At 38.5% G+C, this 23,071-nt stretch overlaps 1 protein-coding gene across 2 annotated transcripts in view; it reads right to left on the bottom strand.

The window, feature by feature from the left end:
- Positions 1-23,071, bottom strand: part of SLC16A10 (solute carrier family 16 member 10) — a 134,096-nt gene that overhangs the window by 37,840 nt on the left and 73,185 nt on the right. For both annotated transcript variants that reach the window (XM_059083622.2, XM_059083623.2), the window contains exons 2-3: positions 11,706-11,850; positions 907-1,369 (exon numbers count right to left, since the gene is read on the bottom strand). In XM_059083622.2, the coding sequence (XP_058939605.1) occupies positions 907-1,369; positions 11,706-11,850 (608 nt within the window). The remainder of the gene's footprint in view (positions 1-906; positions 1,370-11,705; positions 11,851-23,071) is intronic.

The raw sequence follows: 23,071 nt of genomic DNA, 5'->3' as shown, positions 1-23,071 counted from the left end.
TCATTTATCAACTATGTTGAACTGTATATACATTTTCAGTCATAACAGTAAGAAAAAAGGAAGAAACATAATAATAAACACTTTTGAGGAAATTCTGCCAGGGGCAAATACTTTAGACACTGCTTACTCTTATTTCATTATAAAGAGGCCAAAATTTGCCTTTGCAATATAAACAAACAATATAAAGTGCTTGAGGCCGCTCTTGCCTTCTCAGATGGCCCACACTCTGTGGAATATGTTTCTCTCTAAATAAATCCATTTCTTACCTATCAAACAAAAATAATAATAATGATGATAATAAAGTGCTTGAGCACTTGAACTACTAATTTCCTATGAAACCCTTGCTCTCTCCCATCATTTGGAACTTGCTAACATTTCTCAAATAATTCTCTGAGTAGAATTTCCATTTTCTCAGAAGTGTCCCACAAGTAGACAAAATGTTTCTTTGTGTCAAGGTCGTTGGTTTTTACTATTTACTTAATTTTTGTACCCTTCTGTTGAAAAATAATTTATTGATGTTGACAAAATCATTGCACCATCTTTGTCCCTGATTATGATTTGTAAGCCACTTGAAGGAATAGTGACCTATCAAATTTTTGTATTGATGACATTTGTTCCAACATTTTAGTCTTTTTTTTTTTTTTTTTTTAAAGAACTTGTTTTTGTTTGTGTAGGTTTGGCGTTTTCTAAAAATACCAAAGCACACCATGAAACATATTATCTCTTTAATGATCTGATGGATGTGATGACCTTGTCTTAGGAGACCTTGAATTTCAAGAGTCCCTGAATTACAAACAAGATAATATTTAAGGCCAACTTCAACCTGATCTCTATTGCTCTTCTAAGAAGTTTTTGTGTATGAAATAATAATATCCATTACCAGCAAAGCCAGAGAAGCATACTTACCAAGTGAACATAAGGCACAAAGTATCCAAAAAGTGCAAGTGGTATTCCAACTGCCCACACTGCATATGCTGTCACCTTGAAGATGGCAAAATTGAAAATTTTTTTTGGAGGACTGAACTTTCTCCTGGAAAAGAGGGAGAATCTGTTGCCTCCTTTGGTTCCACTGTCTTTATCTTTGGCACTGGAAGCAAGAGGTCGGTAAGTAAAGCCAGCCAGAAAGAGAACAAACATGAAGATGCAGAGGACCCTCAGGGTATAAAAGAGGCCCACGCTGTCAGTCAGTACCCTTAAAAGGAAAGGCAGCAAAATTGTGAAGATACTGCTGCCAGCGGTGACAATGCCATTCACCAGTCCAAGGCGCTTCTTGAAATAGTGTCCCAAAATGACCAATGAAGGCTGGTAGGCAAAGGAGCAGCCACAGGCAAATATGATTCCATAGGTCAGGTACAGAGGCTCGATGGAGCTGTGTAAAGACGAAAAAGATGGAAAGCAGCTTTCATTATTTTTATCATGTGCTTGGTAGAATAAAACCTTATTGTAAAACTGGGTTTCAGTTAACCAAAATATTTTCTACAAATAAAAATTAACCAAAAACAGAGGTGAAAAACTTAATAAGTCAAGAATACAATGCTGAAATATTTTAATTTAATGTGAACGGATAATAAAAAATGCCTTGAGTATGTGAAAAAATGACCGTTAAGGTCATCAGTGATTTGATTCCTCCTTCTCTTTCTATGGATTTCAGGCAAACCATGCAACACTGGGTAAAAACTGGTGTGTTCTCTGCAACTCAGAAATAAAGGACAGTGCCAGGAAGGGCCTCAGTAAAACTGACAATGATTAAACTAAAAAAAAAAAAAAAAAAACTAGTTTTTTAAAAGTATAATTTAACTATGAAAGCTCACTTTTTTAATGGAGTTTTCCCAGGCACTTACTAAGCAATCTACTCAAAGAAAAGGCTGCATCTGATATTTTCTCCACAAGGTTATGTCACAAACGTTTGCACAGGGGAGCAGTTCTGTTGCATTTTGCTGGCCTCAGGGCTGCAGACCAACCTTCGCCCTGTACTGCACTGTTCTTGGTATTGCGCAAGATAAGGAGAAATCATATTCTGATTGCAGGAATACTAAATGAAGTGTGTTCACTAGTGATCCCAGTTTGTAAGCTTTAGGGCTGTGTATGTCTCAAAAAAATAATAAAGGATTAAGAATACTTTATTTTAACCAAATAACTTAATTATATACTTCTTATGAAAGTAAATGAACATAGGGACTTCCCTGGCTGCCCAGTGGTTACAACTCCTCGTTCGCACTGCCGAGGGCCTGAGTTCGATCTCTGGTCATGGAGCTAAGATCTCACAAGCCTCACGGTGGGGCAAAAAAAAAAGAAAAAAAGAAAAAGAAAAAGAGAGGGCTGAAGCAAGAGGAGGCTGCAGATGGAAGGAAGTAAAAAAAAAAAAACAGGAAAGGAACATACAGCATTACATTCTTTGAAACAGTTAAGGTAAGGAGTGAAAGAAAACTAAAGTTTCTTTTTTCTTTTGAAAAGTTCAATTCAAAAGGCTGTTTATCAGTAGTAAAGGCAAGCTATTTATTAGAAAGTAAGATAGATAAAGTTGGTTAATAATTAAATTTTGGACAATAATTCTAGCCTAGCAATATGCTGAGGTAATCACAAGGAATTCTAGAATCTGATAAAATTAAGGCAGGTTGGCAATCCTCTCTCCCTGAGATGCCCTTTCCCCCTCTATTAATCCACAGTTAGAACCATCTTCAAATCAGGCTCAAGAGCCACTCCCAGACTCTCCCAGATTAACCCTACCTCACTCTGATCACCCTTTACTGAAACTCCACTCTTTATTCAATAAACATATATTTAACAGCTACTGTGTTCCAGATACTTTGTGAAAAAAATATTTAAAATGTTGTTATGCCCTACTTCTAGTCTGCTTAGTGAAACAAGATATCTACCCCAAATAATAAGATTACAGAACAAAATATAAATAATACTTCACTCATTCTGCATCAGTTTTTCCACATAAGTAGTTTTCCAGGTAACTGCAACTTACTTCTTAAGGTGCTAATTTATTTTTATTTAACAATTTTAAAGGAAAAATCTAAATACATTTCTCTGCCTTCTTCAAAGTGTATATTAAAAATAGTATTGACAGCAAAGTATCATCATGAACACCAATATCTATACAATTATACCACATTATTATAAAGCTGTCAGTTGGAAAACCAGAGAGCCACTGACATAAATCACAGACATTCTTTTGCACAACATTTAAACAGAGAGTGCTGGGTAAGATTAACTTTGTATCTCTCCCACAGAGTAAAGTACATAAGCTTTGTGATGGCATTTTCACTGCTGCTGGAACCTTTTTTACTTTAAAATTTTCACCTTAGTAACAGGTGGTTCAAACTATTGAAGTATGACAACTGAATAAGTACAGTGTAAATCAGTAAGGTATCAAGTATGTGTAGAAAAAGGATTCAAAGAAGAGACACTGATGCAACCTCGGGGTGCTAGAGAAGGCTTTCCTAAAAAGGCAGAACTTGAATTAGAGGAAAAGAGGGCTGGTCCACTGTTCGACACTTGGAATTTACACTACATCTCCCCCTTGCGCCTATGTATTGTTCTGAAAGTTTGGTAGCTTTTGATCCGTAGGGGGTTAAATAATGAAACTGAATAGAAAACATGACAACAGTACATATAGTAAGGTAAAGACGGCTTCAAGACATTTTGTTTTAGTTAGGGGTGGGGATGGGGGATGGAAAGAGAAAGAAACAACTAGGTCAAAATGTAAAATACATTTCATAATTTTTATTTCTCAGCAGTCAAAAATGTTTGAGAAACACTGCTTGCTGTAAGCAGGTTTGTGTATATGTGTTTTGTCCACCAAATTAGGTAATAAGTTACATGGATTTTCTAACTCTTAGTTTCTCTCTCCACCAAAGCCTGAGTGTTAATACTTCAGCAAGTGCTAAGAATACTGACAATGGGTACCTGGAAGCTTCCAGACCAAGCAGGTATCTGACAAGGTGGTCATCATGCAATGCTGTATTACTGATAAAGGAGAACTAAAAGTAAATGATCTCACAGAACTACCTAAGCAGAATCTTATTCCAAACAAAACTGGTTTTTGTTTCTTTAAAAAAAAACTTTAGAAGAAGAAAAAAAAACCACAAAGGCACTTTAAAGATAGAATATTTATTTTCAAACAAAAAATTAAAATAATTGTTTAGGGACTTCCCTGGTGGTGCGGTGGTTGAGAATCTGCCTGCCAACGCAGGGGACACAGGTTCATGCCCTGGTCCAGGAAGATCCAACATGCCACGGAGCAACTAAGCCTGTGTGCCACAACTACTGAACCTGCGCTCTAGAGCCCATGCGCCACAACTACTGAGCCCGCGTGCCACAACTACTAAAGCATGCGCTCTAGAGCCCGTGCGCCACAACTACTGAGCCTACACTCTACAGCCCGTGCACCACAACTACTGAGCCTACGCTCTAGAGCCTGTGAGCCACAACTACTGAGCCCGCGTGCCACAACTACTGAAGCCCACGCGCCTAGAGCCCATGCTCCACAACAAGAGAAGCCACGGCAATGAGAAGCCCACGCACCACAAGAGAGCAGCCCCCACTCGCTGCAACTAGAGAAAGCCCGTGCACAGAAACGAAGACCCAATGCAGCCAAAAATAAATAAATAAATAAATAAATAAATAATTGTTTAGAAGCCAAATAAAATGTCCAAGTTAGGTGAAAGAAAGAGGCTCACTTTAGAGTTCAGGAAGGGGTATATGGGGGGAGAATGGGGGTGAAGTTAGCAAACCAAGGATTCTGTTGATTAAATCCTGAATATTTAAAAATAAACATGGTGGGAATTCCCTGGAGGTCCAGTGGTTAGGATGCCATGATTCCACTGCAGAGGGCCTGGGTTTGATCTAAGGCTGGGGAACTAAGATACTATATGTTGCGTGGTGCGACCAAAATAAATAAACAAACAAATAAATAAAGATTACAGGAACAAAAAATTAAAATAAAAAGTAAAAATAAACAGGGTAGGGGCTTCCCTGTTGGCACAGTGGTTAAAAATGCACCTGCCAATGCAGGGGACACAGGTTCAAGCCCCAGTCCAGGAAGATCCCACATGCCGCAGAGCAACTAAGCCCATGTGCCACAACTACTGAGCCTGCACTCTAGAGCCCATGAGCCATAACTACTGATCCCACGTGCCACAACTACTGAAGCCCACGTGCCTAGAGCCCATGCTCCACAACAAGAGAAGCCACCGCAATGAGAAGCCCACGCACCACAACAAGGAGTAGCCCCCACTCACCGCAACTAGAGAAAGCCCACAAGCAAAAATGAAAACCCAAGCAGCCAAAAATAAAATAAATGAAATTAATTTTAAAAATATAAAGATGGAAAGCAACATAAGTTTGATTTTTTTTTCTAATAACCACAATAATGCTTTTCAACTAGAGCATGAAGATAGCTAGGGAAGAGAAAGACACAGGATGAAAATAAACTAATAAAGTAGAGACAGGATGAAAATCATCTTAAGGTTTTTCTTGTCAATCACCTCCTGTTAGCCAGACCTATCTATTAAACCAGTGATTCGCTAACTGGGGATTATTCTGACAATGAAAGGGAATTTACAGGTAGAACTGGAGCTGGAGGGAGAGGTGCTTCTATGGTAATGTGCCCACCAGCTCTATGCAGTTAGTTCCTCTGCAGTGCACTACAGCTTTTAATAGACACAGGGAAAACTGTGTTGATAGGAAGTTTCATTTTAAGCTGCATTTGACCATGTCATTTTGTCATGATCTTTTAAAATTTCAGCATTGTTCTTTTTTTAAAAAGAGTCCCAGGCAGGATAAACCCAAGGAGAAACACGCGGAGACACACAGTAATCAAGCTGACAAAAATTAAAGACAAAGAAAAATTATTGAAAACAACAAGGGAAAAACAACAAGTAACATACAAGGGAACTCCCAAAAGGTTAACAGCTGATTTTGCAGCAGAAACTATAAAAGTCAGAAGGTAGTGGCATGTAAATTGATACAGCCACTATGGAGAACAGTATGGAGGTTCCTTAAAAAACTAAAAATAGAACTACCATAAACCCAGCAATCCCACTACTGGGCATATACCCTGAGAACACCATAATTCAAAAAGAGTCATGTACCAAAATGTTCATTGCAGCTCTATTTACAATAGCCAGGACATGGAAGCAACCTAAGTGTCCATCAGCAGATGAATGGATAAAGAAGATGTGGCACATATATATACAAGGGAATATTACTCAGCCATACAAAGAAATGAAACTGAATTATTTGCAGTGAGGTGGATGGACCTGGAGTCTGTCATAAAGAGTGAAGTAAGTCAGAAGGAGAAAAACAAATACCATATGCTAACACATATATATGGAATCTAAGAAAAAAAATGTCATGAAGAGACTAGGGGTAGGACGGGAATAAAACACAGATATACTAGAGCATGGACTTGAGGATATGGGGAGGGGGAAGGGTTAGCTGTGACGAAGTGAGAGAGTGGCATGGACATATATACACTACCAAACGTAGGGTGGATAGCTAGTGGGAAGCAGCCGCATGGCACAGGGAGATCAGCTAGGTGGTTTGTGACCACCTAGAGGGGTGGGATAGGGAGGGTGGGAGGGAGGGAGATGCAAGAGGGAAGAGATATGGGAACATATGTATATGTATAACTGATTCACTTTGTTGTAAAGCAGAAACTAACACACCACTGTAACGCAATTATACTCCAATAAAGATGTTAAAAAAAAAAAAAAGAAATGACCACCAAAATAAATAAATAAATAAAGTGATGAAAGGGAAGAACCTACAACCAAGATTACTCTACCCAGAAAGGATGTCATTCAGATTCGATGGAGCTTTACAGACAAGCAAAACCTAAGAGAATTCAGCACCACAAAACCAGCTCTACAACAAATGCTAAAGGAACTTCTCTAAGTGGGAAACACAAGAGAAGAAAAGGACCTACAAAAACAAACCCCAAACAATTAAGAAAATGGTAATAGGAATATACATATCAATAATTACCTTAAATGTGAATGGATTAAATGCTCCAACCAAAAGACACAGGCTTGCTGAATGGAAACAAAAACAAGACCCATATATATGCTGTCTACAAGAGACCCACTTCAGACCTAGGGACACACACAGACTGAAAGTGAGGCGACAGAAAAAGATATTCCATGCAAATGGAAATCAAAAGAAAGCTGGAGTAGCAATACTCACATCAGATAAAATAGGCTTTAAAATAAGGAATGTTACAAGAGACAAGGAAGGACACTACATAATGATCAAGGGATCAATCCAAGAAGAAGATATAACAATTTTAAATATATATGCACCCAACATAGGAGCACCTCAATATATAAGACAACTGTTATCAGCTATAAAAGAGGAAATTGACAGTAACACAATAGTAGTGGGGGACTTTTAACACCTCACTTACACCAATGGACAGATCATCCAAACAGAAAATTAATAAGGAAACACAAGCTTTAAATGACACAACAGACCAGATAGATTTAATTGATATTTATAGTACATTCCATCCCCAAACAGCAGATTACACTTTCTTCTCAAGTGCGCACAGAACGTTCTCTGGGATAGATCACATCTTGGGTCACAAATCAAGCCTCAGTAAATTTAAGAAAATTGAAATCATATCAAGCATCTTTTCTGACCACAACGCTATGAGATTAGAAATCAATTACAGGGAAAAAAACTTAAAAAACACAAACACATGGAGGCTAAACAATACGTTATTAAATAACCAAGAGATCACTGAAGAAATCAAACAGGAAAACAAAAAATACCTAGAGACAAATGACAATGAAAACACAATGATCCAAAACCTATGGGATGCAGCAAAAGCAGTTCTAAGAGGGAAGTTTATAGCAATGTAAGTCTACCTCAAGAAACAAGAAAAATCTCAAATAAACAATCTAAACTTATACTTTAGTAAAGGACCTAGAGAAAGAGCAAACAAAACCCAAAGTTAGTAGGAGGAAAGAAATCATAAAGATCAGAGCAGAAATAAATGAAATAGAAACAAAGAAAACAATAGCAAAGATCAATAAAACTAAAAGCTGGTTCTTTGAGAAGATAAAGCAAATTGATAAACCTTTAGCCAGACTCATCAAGAAAAAGAGGGAGAGGACTCAAATCAATAAAATTAGAAATGAAATAGGAGAAGTTACAACAGACACCGCAGAAATACAAAGCATCCTAAGAGACTGCTACAAGCAACTCTATGCCAATAAAATGGACAACCTGGAAGGAATGGACAAATTCTTAGAAAGGTTAAACCTTCCAAGACTGAACCAGGAACAGAAGAGATGAACAGTCCACTCACAAGTAAAGAAATTGAAACTGTGATTAAAAATCTTCCAACAGGGCTTCCCTGGTGGCGCAGTGGTTGAGAGTCTGCCTGCCGATGCAGGGGACACGGGCTTGTGCCCCGGTCCGGGAAGATCCCACATGCCACGGAGTGGCTGGGCCCATGAGCCATGGCCGCTAAGCCTGCGTGTCCATAGCCTGTGCTCCGCAGCGGGAGAGGCCACAACAGTGAGAGGCCCACGTACCACAAAAAAAAAAAAAAAAAAAAATCTTCCAACAAACAAAAGTCCAGGACCAGATGGCTTCACAGGTGAATTCTATCAAACATTTAGAGAAGAGCTAACACTTATCCTTCTCAAACTCTTCCAAAAAATTGCAGAGGAAGGAACACTCCCAAACTCATTCTATGAGGCCACCATCACCCTGATACCAAAACCAGACAGAGATATTACAAAAAAAGAAAATTACAGACAATTATCACTGATGAATATAGACGTAACAATCCTCAGCAAAATAGTAGCAAACAGAATCCAACAACACATTAAAAGGATCATACACCAGGATCAAGTAGGATTTATCCCAGGGATGCAAGGGTTCTTCAATATACGCAAATCAATCAATGTGATATACCATATTACCAAACTGAAGAATAAAAACCATATGATCATCTCAATAGATGCAGAAAAAGCTTTTTACAAAATTCAACACCCATTTATGATAAAAACTATCCAGGAAGTGGGCACAGAGGGAAACTACCTCAACATAATAAAGGCCATATATGACAAAATCATAGGAAACATCATTCTCAATGGTGAAAAACTGAAAGCATTTTCTCTAAGATCAGGAACAAGACAAGGATGTCCAGTCTTGCCACTATTATTCAACATAGTTTTGGAAGTCCTAGCCATGGCAATCAGAGAAGAAAAAGAAATAAAAGGAATACAAATTGGAAAAGAAGAAGTAAAACAGTCACTGTTTACAGATGACATGATATTATAGGTAGAGAATCCTAAAGATGCCACCAGAAAACAACTAGAGCTAATCAATGAATTTGGTAGAATAGTGGGATACAAAATTAATGCACAGAAATCTCTTGCATTCCTATACACTAATGATGAAAAATCTGAAAGAGAAATTAAGGAAACACTCCCATTTACTACTGCAACAAAAAGAATAAAAAACCTAGGAATAAACCTACCTAAGAAGGTAAAAGACCTGTACTAAGAAAACTATAAGACACTGATGAAAGAAATTAAAGATGACACAAACAGATGGAGAGATATACCATGTTCTTAGAGTGGAGGAATCAATATTGTGAAAATGACTATACTACCCAAAGCAATCTACAAATTCAATGCAATCTCTGTCAAATTACCAATGGCATGTTTTTTTTTACAGAACTAGAACAAAAAATCTTAAAATTTGTATGGAGACACAAAAGACCTCAAATAGCCAAAGCAGACTTGAGGGGAAAAAATGGAGCTGGAGGAATCAGACTCCCTGACTTCAGACTATACTACAAAGCTACAGTAATCAAGACAATATGGTACTGGCACAAAAACAGAAATACAGATCAATGGAACAGGATAGAAAGCCCAGAGATAAACCCACACACCTATGGTCAACTAATCTATGACAAAAGAGGAAAGGATATACAATGGAGAAAAGACAGCTTCTTCAATAAGTGGTGCTGGGAAAACTGGACAGCTACTAGTAAAAGAATGAAATTAGAACTATTCCTAACACCATACACAAAAATAAAGTCAAAAGGATTAAAGACCTACATGTAAGATCGGACACTATAAAACTCTTAGAGAACACATAGGAAGAACACTCTTTGACATAAATCACAGCAAGATCTTTTTTGATCCACCTCCTAGAGTAATGGAAATAAAAACAAAAATAAACAAATGGGACCTAATGAAACTTCAAAGCTTTTGCAAAGCAAACAAAACTACAAACAAGACAAAAAGACAACCCTCAGAATGAGAGAAACTATTTGCAAAGGAATCAATGGACAAAGGATTAATCTCTAAAATATATAAACAGCTCATGCAAACTCAATATTTAAAAAACAAACAACCCAATCCAAAAATGGGCAGAAGACCTAAACAGGCATTTCTCCAAAGAAGACATACAGATGGTCAAGAAGCACATGAAAAGCTACTCAACATCACTAATTATTAGAGAAATGCAAATCAAAACAACAATGAGGTATCACCTCACACCAGTTAGAATGGGTGTCATCAGAAAATCTACAAACAACAAGTGCCGGAGAGGGTGTGGAGAAAAGGGAACCCTCTTGCACTGTTGGTGGGAATGTAAATTGATACAGCCACTATGGAGAATAGCATGGAGGTTCCTTAAAAAACTAAAGATAGAATTACCATATGACCCAGCAATCCCACTACTAGGCATATACCCAGAGAAAACTGTAATTCAAAAAGACACATGCACCTCAATGTTCATTGAAGCACTATTTACAATAGCCAGGTCATGGAAGCAACCTAAATGACCATCGACAGATGAATGGATAAAGAAGATGTGGTACATTTATACAATGGAATATTACTCAACCATAAAAAGGAACGAAATTGGGTCATTTGTAGAGACGTGGATGGATCTAGAGACTGTCATACAGAGTGAAGTAAGTGAGAAAGAGAAAAACAAATATCGTATATTAACGCATATATGTGGAACCTAGAAAAATGGTACAGATAAACCGGTGTGCTGGGCAGAGACGCAGATGTAGAGAACAAATGTATGGACACCAGAGGGAAGAGTAGCAGGGGGCAGAGTGGTGGTGTGATGAATTGGGAGATTGGGATTGACATGTATACACTAATAAGTATAAAATGGATAACTAATAAGAACCTGCTGTATAAAAAAATAAATAAAAATTTTTTAAAAATTAAATTAAATTAAAAATAAATGCAGGCAGGAATTCTCTACCTGGGTTGAAATAAATAGCAAAGTCTGGATTTCATTAATAAAAATATTTCATATCAAGCCTATGAACAACCACTTCAAAATACCACTTCTGGTACCCTTTGGGGCTCAGACTGAGCTGACCTTAAACTAAGCCCATTGTTTTAGACAACTTACTGTTATGAGTTAAGAGTTTTCTGTGAATGGAAAAAACAAAAGGAGAAACATTTTTTCTTGGCTCCAGAGAACATATGTATCCTGACTGACATCTAACTCTGAGGCACTGCAAGCAAAAGCATTCAAATTCACAAGCTCTGATTTGCTGCTGTAGACAACAATGAGTAAGTGACACTGCTTACAGTTTAAGCACTGAAAAGGAGGATTTTTCCTTGTAAACAGCCAAGTTTCTGAAAGGAAATCTTTAAGGTAGCTAACAGTTTTTGAAAAGCGACATGAAGAAGTCAAGTCCTTACCTTACAAAAGAACTTGACATGAGTCCCACAAATCCAACAGCAGCACCCACGACAGCTGTTCTCCGGCAACCAAACACGTCTGTGAAGACGCTGACAATTGGGCAGCAGAAGAAAATCATCCCCATGGAGAGAGAACTTACCCATGCTGTAAAAGAGGGAAAAAAGGGACATTATGACATGGTAAATTCTATTCGTCCTTACCTAATAAGATATAATACATATAATGAAAAGTATTAATGCAGAAAAGATATTACCCAGATTGATGAATGGGGGGACGTTGGAATAAGTAACAAATTTGAATTACAGATCAAAGGATTGACCAATACTAATTATAATTAGCAAAGCAATTATTTGTGTTTAATGGAACTCTTGAAAAGTTTGCATACTTAAATAAATCAAACATTCTCCTGTGACCTAAACACTATTAAACTCTATCCTGATATCTATGGTAAACTTTAAGCAACTTCTAATCTACAGAAAGAAATTTATTTCAAAAAATTGAGATACGTTTAGGAACGCATGCCTAGGTGATCAAACTGCAAAGAAATGATGACCACCGAACTCAATACAGTGGCGAAACTCAGGGGAGAAAAAGGAATTATAATCATCTGGACCAGTAGATAAGAAGTTAACATTTGCCTAGAGTCTGGGCTTTGTGCTTTTGTTAAAGGAATCAAGTCGTACACAGGTAGGCTGTTTGTTGACCTGGATAACAGTTACTGTGTATTCACTTTATTTATAAAACCATACATACATTTTATCTTCTTTTCTGAAAGTATGCTATCTTTCACAATAGAAAAGATTTAAGAATCAGGTCATAATTTCCTGTTCTGATCTGTAAAGACCAAAACAAAAGGAAAGCCAAAAAGAGAAACATACTGAGTACAAATGATCATAAATTTGTGCCCAAGAAATGAGTGATCTTATAGGATATCAAGTCTATACATTCTTAAAAAGTATATAAACTAGTGGGGCCTAAGTGAACATGAGCTATAAAACAAACAGACCTGGGTCCAAATCCCCCAGCTCTGTAACTACAATATATGCTTCGGCAGGTCACTTCCTCTGAGTCTGTTTTTTCATCTTGAAAGGGAATCGAACACAGACTTTTCCAGAATTATTAAGGATTAGAGAAAATGTATCTAAACCTCTGCATCTAGCACAGGAACAATGAATAATTCAGAGTTTTAACAACAACAGCAAATTGTCTTATAAAACGAAACAGATGATCTCCAGCACTCCATCCAGCTCTGACAGTCTACTACTATATCACTCTATTTCCTCAGCAAAGGAATTAAGTCCAGATCCTGTGCTAATGACCATTTCTTAATAATGTGGTCCAAATGGATCTTCACCAGACTAACAATTTCATTGAATTCTTTGCCTTCTTACCTTTTAAATTATTTTTTAAATTATGTATATTTTAATCAGCCATAATTCTCTTTCCTTTCTTCCCTTACCAGAAAGGAGACTATGATCTTAAAACACAATGGGATGCAAATAGAGATTATCATACTAAGTAAGACAAATACCATATGATATCACTTATATGTGGAATCTAAAATATGGCACAAATGAACCTATCTACAAAACAGAAACAGACTCATAGACATAGAAAACAGACTTGTGGTTGCCAAGGAGGAGAGAAGACGGAGAGTGATTGGGAGTTTGGGGTTGGTAGACACAAACTATTACATTTAGAATGGATAAACAACAAGGTCCTAATGTATAGCACAGGGAACTATATTCAATATCCTGTGATAAACCATAATGGAAAAGAATATATTAAAAAAGAATGTCTATATGTGTATAACTGAGTCACTTTGCTGTACAGCAGAGATTGGTACAACACTGTAAATCAACTACACTTCAATAAAACACACACACACAATGAAGAGACTGTACAAACAATGCAGTCTTGGCTTAGGTGTTGGCGGGGGAATTCAGAAGTGGATAGTAAAGAGGCGATTGGCCAGATGAACTAGCACAACCTCAACCCCAGATGTGCAGGTGTTTAGTATGGGCTTGATGAAGGAGAAGTGCAAATTTTTTAGTCTATGTTATATAAAAATGTCACTGATTTATAATAATTTAATTTTATTCAAAAAAAAGTTTAGTCATCCATTCTGTTTATGAAACAATCTAAACCACCTAGGCAGACAAGAAGAATAGCATCCTAACCTTTATTTTTGGATAAAGGTGCTTTTACAATTAAGTGAAACACCAACACTAAATAGGAGCCCACATTAAGAAATCCAAGAGCGGAATTCCCTGGAGGTCCAGTGGTTAGGACACTGCATTTCCACTGCAGGGGGCACGCGTTCGATCCCACGTCAGGAAACTAGGATCCCTCATTCCATGTGGTCCGGCCAAAAAAAAAGAAATTTAAGAACATATACTTACATTGCATGTAGTGCTCACATAAGTCAAGGCACTTTCCAAGAATAAAAACAAGGCTTAATGCATTACCACAGATGTCGGACTACTGCAATGCCAAACGTGAAAATTTTTACAGAATTTTTATGTCTACTGAACATGCACTAACTGCAGGATATAATCAAATATAACTTTATTTTTGTCTCAGCTATCCTCTTAAAATGTATGCAGGGAGAAAATGTTCCCCTGGCACCGGGTGACCACTCAGCAGGCCCACACGATTCTTCTAGACAGTGCTAAGCAACAAAGTCCTACAGTCACTTTAGGTTACAAACCAGTCTTCACTAGGTAATCAAATCTCTTTTCCCACCCCCACCTGGGAAAAGGGTAAGCTCAGCTATGTCTCTTTTCCATGACCCTTCTCCCCTTCCTCGGTGCTGTTGTCTCCAAAGTGGATATGAGAGAGAGGAGTGCTGGGAGACGGAAGGCAGCGAGATTCCAACTTAAGAGGTCCTGCCAAAAGGCCTGTCTGGTGATGTCTGAAGTGGACTCTTTTCCTCAGCTGCACTTCTGTGGGTTCTTCAGAGTCTCACCTCAGAGTTTCTTCTGGCTATAGCTCTACCGACGTGGATAGTTCAGTGGATGGTTCATTCTCCTCCTGGTTTTTTGGCTGTCACTTAAAAGACTCACTGTTGGAGCCTCATTGCCCTTCTAGGGGGTTTATTTGGGCAGGAATTAAAACAGCTCCAGGCCGCCTCTCTCCTCCACTAGGCCTGCCTCTGCTCTGAAGGAAGTATTCATATTTCCTTTGCCCTGACAAACACTGGAGTGTAGGCAAATTCCAACACAGCCTACCTCTTGCTGTGGGAGCAGTCAGCCAGCTACAGTTCTCTCCTTGATGGATTTCTCAGGGGATCCAGACCTCAGTCCTCTGTACCTCCTAACTGAAGAGAATTCTTTAAATCTCTAAGTGGTCCCTCTAAAGCTCCTCTCACTAGATGTCAAGCGAGAGAGTTTGTACCCCCAGTTCTCCCATGATGTGTGTGTGGGGGGGGAAGCAACAGCATAATTTTTAAAAGAATCCTCACAAAATGTTCTTCCATGACCCATAAGTATGTGTTTTAGAGCCTCTAACTGTTTCTTGAACATGAAATAACCCACTTCCAAATTTCACACTCTTGTACATTAATGCCTCTGCTAAAGTTCCAACATCTTTTTTTTTTTTTTTAATTTTTGGCCACACCACCCGGCATGAAGGATCTTAGTTCCCCGATCAGTGACGGAACCCGTGCCCCCTGCAGTGGAAGTGGGAAGTCTTAACCACTGGACTGCCAGGGGACATCTTTTTTTAAAAAAAATAAATTTATGTATTTATTTTTGGCTGTGTTGGGTCTTCGTTTCTGTGCGAGGGCTTTCTCTAGTTGCGGCAAGCAGGGACTACGCTTCATTGTGGCGCGCGGGCCTCTCACTGTCGCGGCTTCTCTTGTTGCAGAGCACAGGCTCCAGACGCGCAGGCTCAGTAGTTGTGGCTCAGGGGCCTAGTTGCTCCGCGGCATGTGGGATCTTCCCAGACCAGGGCTCGAACCCGTGTCCCCTGCATTGGCAGATAGATTCTCAACCACTGCGCCACCAGGGAAGCCCCTCCCCAACATCTTATGTTACAATACAAATTAGGAACAGATGAGGCTAGGTCTATTTTCTGATCAAATTCAAGAAGAAATTAATTCTTGTGAAGATTAAGCGAGACACTTTTTTAAAAAAAAACTTTTGGCCGCACTGCACTGCATGCAGGATCTTAACTTACCAAACCAGGGATTGAACCCATGTCCCCTGCAGTGGAAGCAGGTAGTCCTAACCACTGGACTACCAGGGAATTCAAGAAATTCATTTTTTAAAATTTTTATTGGAGTATAGTTGATTTACAATGTTGTGTTAGTTTCAGGTGTACTGCAAAATGAATCAGTTATACATATACATATATCCACTCTTTTTTTCTAATATTCTTTTCCCATATAGGCCATTACAGAGAGTACTGAGTAGAATTCCCCATGCTATACAGCAGGTTCTTATCAGTTATCTATTTTATATATAGTAGTGTGTATATGTCAATCTCAATCTTCCAATTTATCCCTTCCCCTCTTAACCCCTGGTAACCATAGGTTTGTTTTCCATACCTGTAACTCTACTTCTGCTTTGTAAATAAGTTCATTTGTACCCTTTTTTTTTTTAAGATTCCACATATAAGCAATATCATATGATATTTGTCTTTCTGTGTCTGACTTACTTCACCCAGTATGACAATCTCTAGGTCCATCCATGTTGCTGCAAATGTTATTATGTTATTCTTTTTTATGACTAATATTCCACTGTATATATGTACCACATCTTCTTTATCCATTCCTCTGTTGATGGACATTTAGGTTGTTTCCATGTCCTGGCTATGGTAGATAGTGCTGCAGAGAACATTGGGGGTACATGTATCCTTTCAAATTACGATTTTCTCCAAATATATGCCCAGGAGTGAAATTGCTGGGTCATATGGTAGCCCTATTTTTAGTTTTTTAAGGAACCTCCATACTGTTCTCCATAGTGGCTACCAATTTATATCCCCACCAACAGTGTAGGAGGGTTCCCTTTTCTCCATACCCTCTCCAGCATTAATTGTTTGTAGGGTTTTTAAAAATATTTATTTATTTATTTGGTTGTGCCGGGTCTTAGTTGCAGCAGGCGGGCTCCTTAGCTGTAGTGTGTGTGGGGGGGGTTCTTGAACATGAAATACCCCACTTCCAAATTTCACACTCTTGTACCTTAATTCCTCTGCTAAAGTTCCCTGACCAGCAATCGAACGAGGGCCCCCTGCATTGGGAGTGCAGAGTCTTATCCACCGCGCCACCAGGGAAGTCCCCATTTGTAGATTTTTTGATGACGACCATTCTGACCAGTGTGAGGTGATACCTCATTGTAGTCTTGATTTGCGTTTCTCTAATATTCAGTGATGTTGAGCATCGTTTCATGTGCTTTTTGGTCATCTATATGTCTTCTTTGGAGAAATGTCTATTTAGATCTTCCACCCTTTTTTTTTTTTTTTTTTTTTGCGGTACGCAGTCCTCTCACTGTTGTGGCCTCTCCCGTTGCGGAGCACAGGCTCCGGACATGCAGGCTCAGCGGCCATGGCTCACGGGCCTAGCCGCTCCATGGCATGTGGGATCTTCCCAGACCAGGGCACGAACCTGTGTCCCCTGCATTGGCAGGCGGACTCTCAACCACTGCGCCACCAGGGAAGCACCTCACTCATTTTTTGATCGGGTTGTTTCCTTGATATTGAGCTGCATGAGCTGTTTGTATATTTTGGAGATTAATCCCTTGTTGGTTGCTTCACTTGCAAATATTTTCACCATTCTGAGGGTTGCCTTTTTCTTTTGTTTATGGTTTCCTTTGCTATGCAAACACTTTTAAGTTTAATTAGATCCCATTTGTTTATTTTTGTTTTAATTTTCATTACTCTAGGAGGTGGGTCAAAAAAGATCTTGCTGTGATTTATGTCAAAGAGTGTTCTGCCTATGTTTTCACCTAAGAGTTTTATAGTGTCCGGCCTTACATTTAGGTTTTTAGTCCATTTTCAACTTATTTTTGTGTATGGTGTTAGGGAGTGTTCCAATTTCATTCTTTAACATGTAGCTGTCCAGTTTCCCCAGCACCACTTATTGAAGAGGCTGTCTTTTCTCCACTGTATATTCCTGACTCCTTCATCATAGATTAGGTGACCAAGAAATTAATTCTTGAATGAATATATTACTCGGCACTGTAAACTCATAATATTTCTCGTTTTTGTAAAATTTTAACATGGCATGACAAAGAATCCAAGGTCTTATATGGGTTTTATGCTATATACCATAAAAGAAACTGTTGTTCTCTTTTACCCCTTCCAAGTCTGACTATGATTATTATTAATAACAGAAACTGAGAAACTGAAAGACATAGTCACTATACCCACCATGGTAAAATTTTTGTTTAAAAAAATGCAAACTAGCCCTAATCCCTCTATGTAAGTCAATCAAACACCCACACAGGGTTTCCTAATGTTGTTGAAGAGCAAATATTTTTCAATGGAAGAGGTACTATTTAAAATATGGAATAACAACTTTTCCAAGTAAAGTGCCTATTATGTTCTAGGCACTATCCTAGGCTGCTGAAAATATAAAAACAACTAAAAGATTTCTCTACCTTCCAATAATTTCCATCTAGTAACATATATGCAAATAGAGGTCCAACCAGAACACCATATAGAATGTGCTAATCACCTTAAAACACACAGATGTCAAAAAATATGTAATGAAGAAGGGCTTAAAGATCTTCTGAAATTTTACCAGCTTGTAATCCCTAATCAGCAAACATTGTTACAGACTGTTGTACCTTCTTCACATTTGCAATACTGTTTTTCAAATGTATGTTAGTGATAAAATAAGGATACATTTTAAAATGCTAATGACTTCATAGTAGACCTCTTTCTCATTAGGTATTTCTCAATGAATTGTACTTTATATATTTACTGCTGTTGCAGGAGCGGCATACACATGTATTTAATGAATTGATTTTGAGGTTGTTGGCACTCCTCTATGATTCAAGTTAGCTATAATACAGAAGCCCATTTCCCTTAAAAGAAAAAAAGAAGAAAGAAAGGCTTTAGAACGTGCTTGTATACTCTTATTTGAATGTATGTGTGCTTGATGTTATAGAGAGAAACATCCAAAAAATAGCCAGGTTGGGAAATCTTTTTAAAAAATAACAATCAGCTTTCCAATTTCCCTATCCAGACCCTCTTTGTTTCCAACTCCACACTAAGAACAAATCCTCAGCTCTCAGTGCATGGCCAAAGGAGAATGCAAATCACTCGGAGAAAATGGTTAGGTTTAATATTTTAAAAGATTTTTACTTGCATATTAAGTAAAACAAAGGTGTTATGATTATGCAGATGTAAATGACTGCAAGGACAAAGTGTTTACAATTGAAAACACCCACAGGGAAGATTTACTATAGTTAGTTTAAGGTTGATAAATATTTTTTTGCCCTGTTTTGAGAGCTCCAACCCCCATTTCCACTTGATCTTGGCCTCTTTCAAGACAGCTTTGCTCTATAATATCTGAACCTTGGTCTAATAGCCTCAAATAAAAGGAAACAATATATCAAAACTGAGATTAAAATGCAAAATAGTATTTAACAAAGTCCCAATGACTTTTGGAGCATGGTGTTGTCTGACAACTACACAATTCAGGAATGAGTAAATTGTACTTGATTTGACAATTTTATTGCCACCCTAAAGGTTATTTGGTAGTTATATGTCACTTAGGAGTGGTTTTTAAATTATTTGCTATCAACTTCTGTTAATGGCATCGGAGTGAAGTGGTCAAGTAAATCCTCTTGCAGATAATAACTTGTGTGTAGTGGGGGGACTTATTTAAACACACTGGAAAATGTCTAAAAACAGAAGTTTTAAAAGCCATTCTATTTGATTTAAAATATTAAGTAAATTATAGCATAAATGGCATGCAAGGTGAGAGAAATGCTCCTGTGGACCCAGTTGTGGGTACACGAAATGCCCTATCTTTTAAGAGTTCAACAATTTAACTGGGGGACAAAGACATACATGTGAATAATACAGCCAGACTGTAACAGCGGGCTGCGGAAAGGGTACACACGAAATGCTACGCAGACCTGGGAAAGGGAGAGGTTGCATCACTGGATCTGGGTGGGCTTCTTTTTTTTTTTTTTTTTTTTTTGCAGTATGTGGGCCTCTCACTGCTGTGGCCTCTCCTGTTGCAGAGCACAGGTTCCAGATGCACAGGCTCAGCAGCCATGGCTCACGGGCCCAGCTGCCACGTGGCATGTGGGATCTTCCCGGACCGGGGCATGAACCCATGTCCCCTGCATTGGCAGGTGGATTCTCAGCCACTGCGCCACCAGGGAAGCCCTGGGTGGGCTTCTTAAAGAAGTGGGGTTTGCTCTGGTCTTAAAAGAGGTTTAGGGCTTCCCTGGTGGCGCAGTGGTTGAGAGTCCGCCTGCCGATGCAGGGGACACGGGTTCGTGCCCCGGTTCGGGAAGATCCCACATGCCGCGGAGCGGCTGGGCCCGTGAACCATGGCCACTGAGCCTGCGCGTCTGGGGCCTGTGCTCCGCAACGGGAGAGGCCACAACAGTGAGAGGCCCGCGTAACGCAAAAAAAAAAAAAACCAGAAGTTGGAGGAGAGTTTACACTTGAGAAGTTGAAACTGGAAGAAATAAGAATTACAAGTTTGTGGGCTTTCTTGAAGATCAACAAACTATGCAGGTGCTGGGCAGACTAGTAAGGGGTCAAACTAAAGAAAAGCAAGAGATGGAGAAAAAGAAAAAAAGCAACAGTTGGAAACTGTATGAACTGAACAGAGACAGCAGCTGCTACCTAGCACAGAGAGACAGACTTTGCAGTCTTGAGTCCAGGCAAACTAACTGCCTCCTAAGAAAAAAAACTCAATAACCCTTGGAAGAACACAATGGAATCAGAGTTGCTTCAAATATTATCTACATTGTCCAAGTATTGAACCTAAAATTACTAGACATGCAAAGAAACAGGTAATCAATATTAATTGACTCGGAATGGACTAAGATGTTGAATTCAGAAAACAAAGACTACAAAACGTCTATTACAATTATGTTAGAAGTATTAAAGGATAATATTTTCAAAGAAGTAAGTTAAAATATGGTCTTATTGAGTGAACAGATAGTGAATCTCAGCAGTGAAATGTAAACTAGAAAAAACTGGAAATTCTAGAGGTGAAAAGTACAACAGCTGAAAAAAATGCATTTCAATAGGATCACTAGCAACTTGGAGATAAAACTTAAGAATGAATCTGGGAATTTGAAGACAAAAATTACCCAATCCAAGAAAAGAGAGAAAAATAATATTGAAAAAGAATGAACAAAGTCTTAGAGATCTGTAGGACAAAAATCAAGAGGCCTGGGGACTTCCCTGGTGGTCCAGTGGTAAAGAATCCACCTTACAATGCAGGGGACGCAGGTTTGATCCCTGGTCAGGGAACTAAGATCTCACATGCCGCGGGGCAGCTCCGCATGCCACAACTACTGAGCTCACGCACCTCAACTAGAGCCCACGTGCCACACACTACAGAGCCCACACATCCTGGAGCCTGCACGCCACAACTAGAGAAGAGAAAACCCACATGCCAAAACTAGAGAGAAGCCCACGCACCACAAGGAAGAGCCCATGTGCCACAACGACAGATCCTGCATGCCTCAACGAAGATCCCGCGTGCCAAAACTAAGACCTGACGCAGCCAAAACTAAATAAATACACCATTAAAAAAAAATCAAGAGGCCCAACATAAATATAACTGAAGTCTTAGAAAAGAAAGAGAAAAGAGCAGAAGGGCTTCCCTGGTGGTGCAGTGGGTTAAGAATCCGCCTGCCAATGCAGGGGTCACGGGTTCAAGCCCTGGTCCGGGAATATCCCACATGCCACAGAGCAACTAAGCCCGTGTGCCACAGCTACTGAGCCTGCGCTCTAGAGCCTGTGAGCCACAAATACTGAAGCCCGCGTGCCTAGAGCCCGTGCTCTGCAACAAGAGAAGCCACCACAATGAGAAGCCCACACACCACAACAAAGAGTAGCCCCCGCTCACTGCAACTAGAGGAAGCTGCACGCAGCAACAAAGACAAGGGAGGGAGGGAGGAAGGAAGGAAAGAAAAGAAAAAAGAGCAGAAAAAGATATATGAAGAAATAATGCCCCCCACCCCAAAATCACAAATTTTGTGAAAAACATTAACTTACAAAAACAAAACAAAAAAAAACACATTAACGTAAAAATCTAAGAAGCTCAGAGACATGCCAGCAGTATAAACTCTAAGCAAACCATTCCTAAGCACATCAGGGTTAATCTTCTGAATGCCAAAGATAAAGAGACAATTCTGAAAGCATCCAGAGAAAAACGACATACCGAGGGAGAACAATGATACCATTATCAGTTGGCTTCTCATAAGAACTAATGGAGGACAGAATACACTGGAACTGTCATATTAAAACCGCTGAATGAGAATAAACTGTCAATCATGAATTCTACAACCAGCTACTAGCCTTCAAAAAGTGAAGGCAAAATAAAGATATCTTCATATAATAAAAACTGAGAGACTTTGTCACCAGAATTCCACTGCAAGAAATCTTAAAGAAAGTTCTATAGACTGAAGGGAAATAATACCAGCTAGCAATCTGGGTCCAAAGGAAGGACTGAAACATGCAAACACACACAACACACTGTTTTCTCATAATTTCTTTATAAGATATGTGACTATTTAAAGCAAAAATTATAACACTGTATATAGATGTATTATATACATGATGACGACAGAACTAAAGATGAAGGTAAACGAAAATATACTGCCACAAGATTCCTATATTTCATCTGAAGCAATTTCGTATCAACTTAAAATACACTGAGATGTATGTTGTAATCCCTAGAGAAAGCACTTTAAAAAATACAAAGAGATACAGCTCGAAAGCCAATAGAGAAATTAAAATTGATTACTAAAAATTAGTTGATTAATAAAAGGAAGGCAGAAGAGAAAGAACAGAAGAACAAGAGGCAGATGAGACACATAAAAAACAAACAGCAAAATGTCAGACCTAAATATGCCCATATCAGTAATGACATTAAATAAAGACTCCAATCAAATGACAAGACTATCTAACTGGATAAAAAAAAAAAACAAGAATCAATTATATTCTGTTTAAAGAGATGCACTTTAAATATAAATACAAAAATAACTTGGAAATTAAAAAAATATGTCATGTAAATAATAACTCCATGAAGGCTGGAGTGACTGTACTAGTAATAGACAAAATAGACTTCAAGACAAGTAGTATTACTAGAAACAAAGAGGGCTACTTCATAATTATAAAAGTCTCAACATATCAGGAAGATATAACAATGACAAGCTTATGT

The sequence above is a fragment of the Kogia breviceps genome, chromosome 13 (genome assembly GCF_026419965.1).
Source record: "Kogia breviceps isolate mKogBre1 chromosome 13, mKogBre1 haplotype 1, whole genome shotgun sequence".
NCBI lineage: Eukaryota > Metazoa > Chordata > Mammalia > Artiodactyla > Physeteridae > Kogia > Kogia breviceps.
Note: the sequence above shows the minus strand (reverse complement) of the source record. Positions and strands in the feature narration are given on the sequence as shown.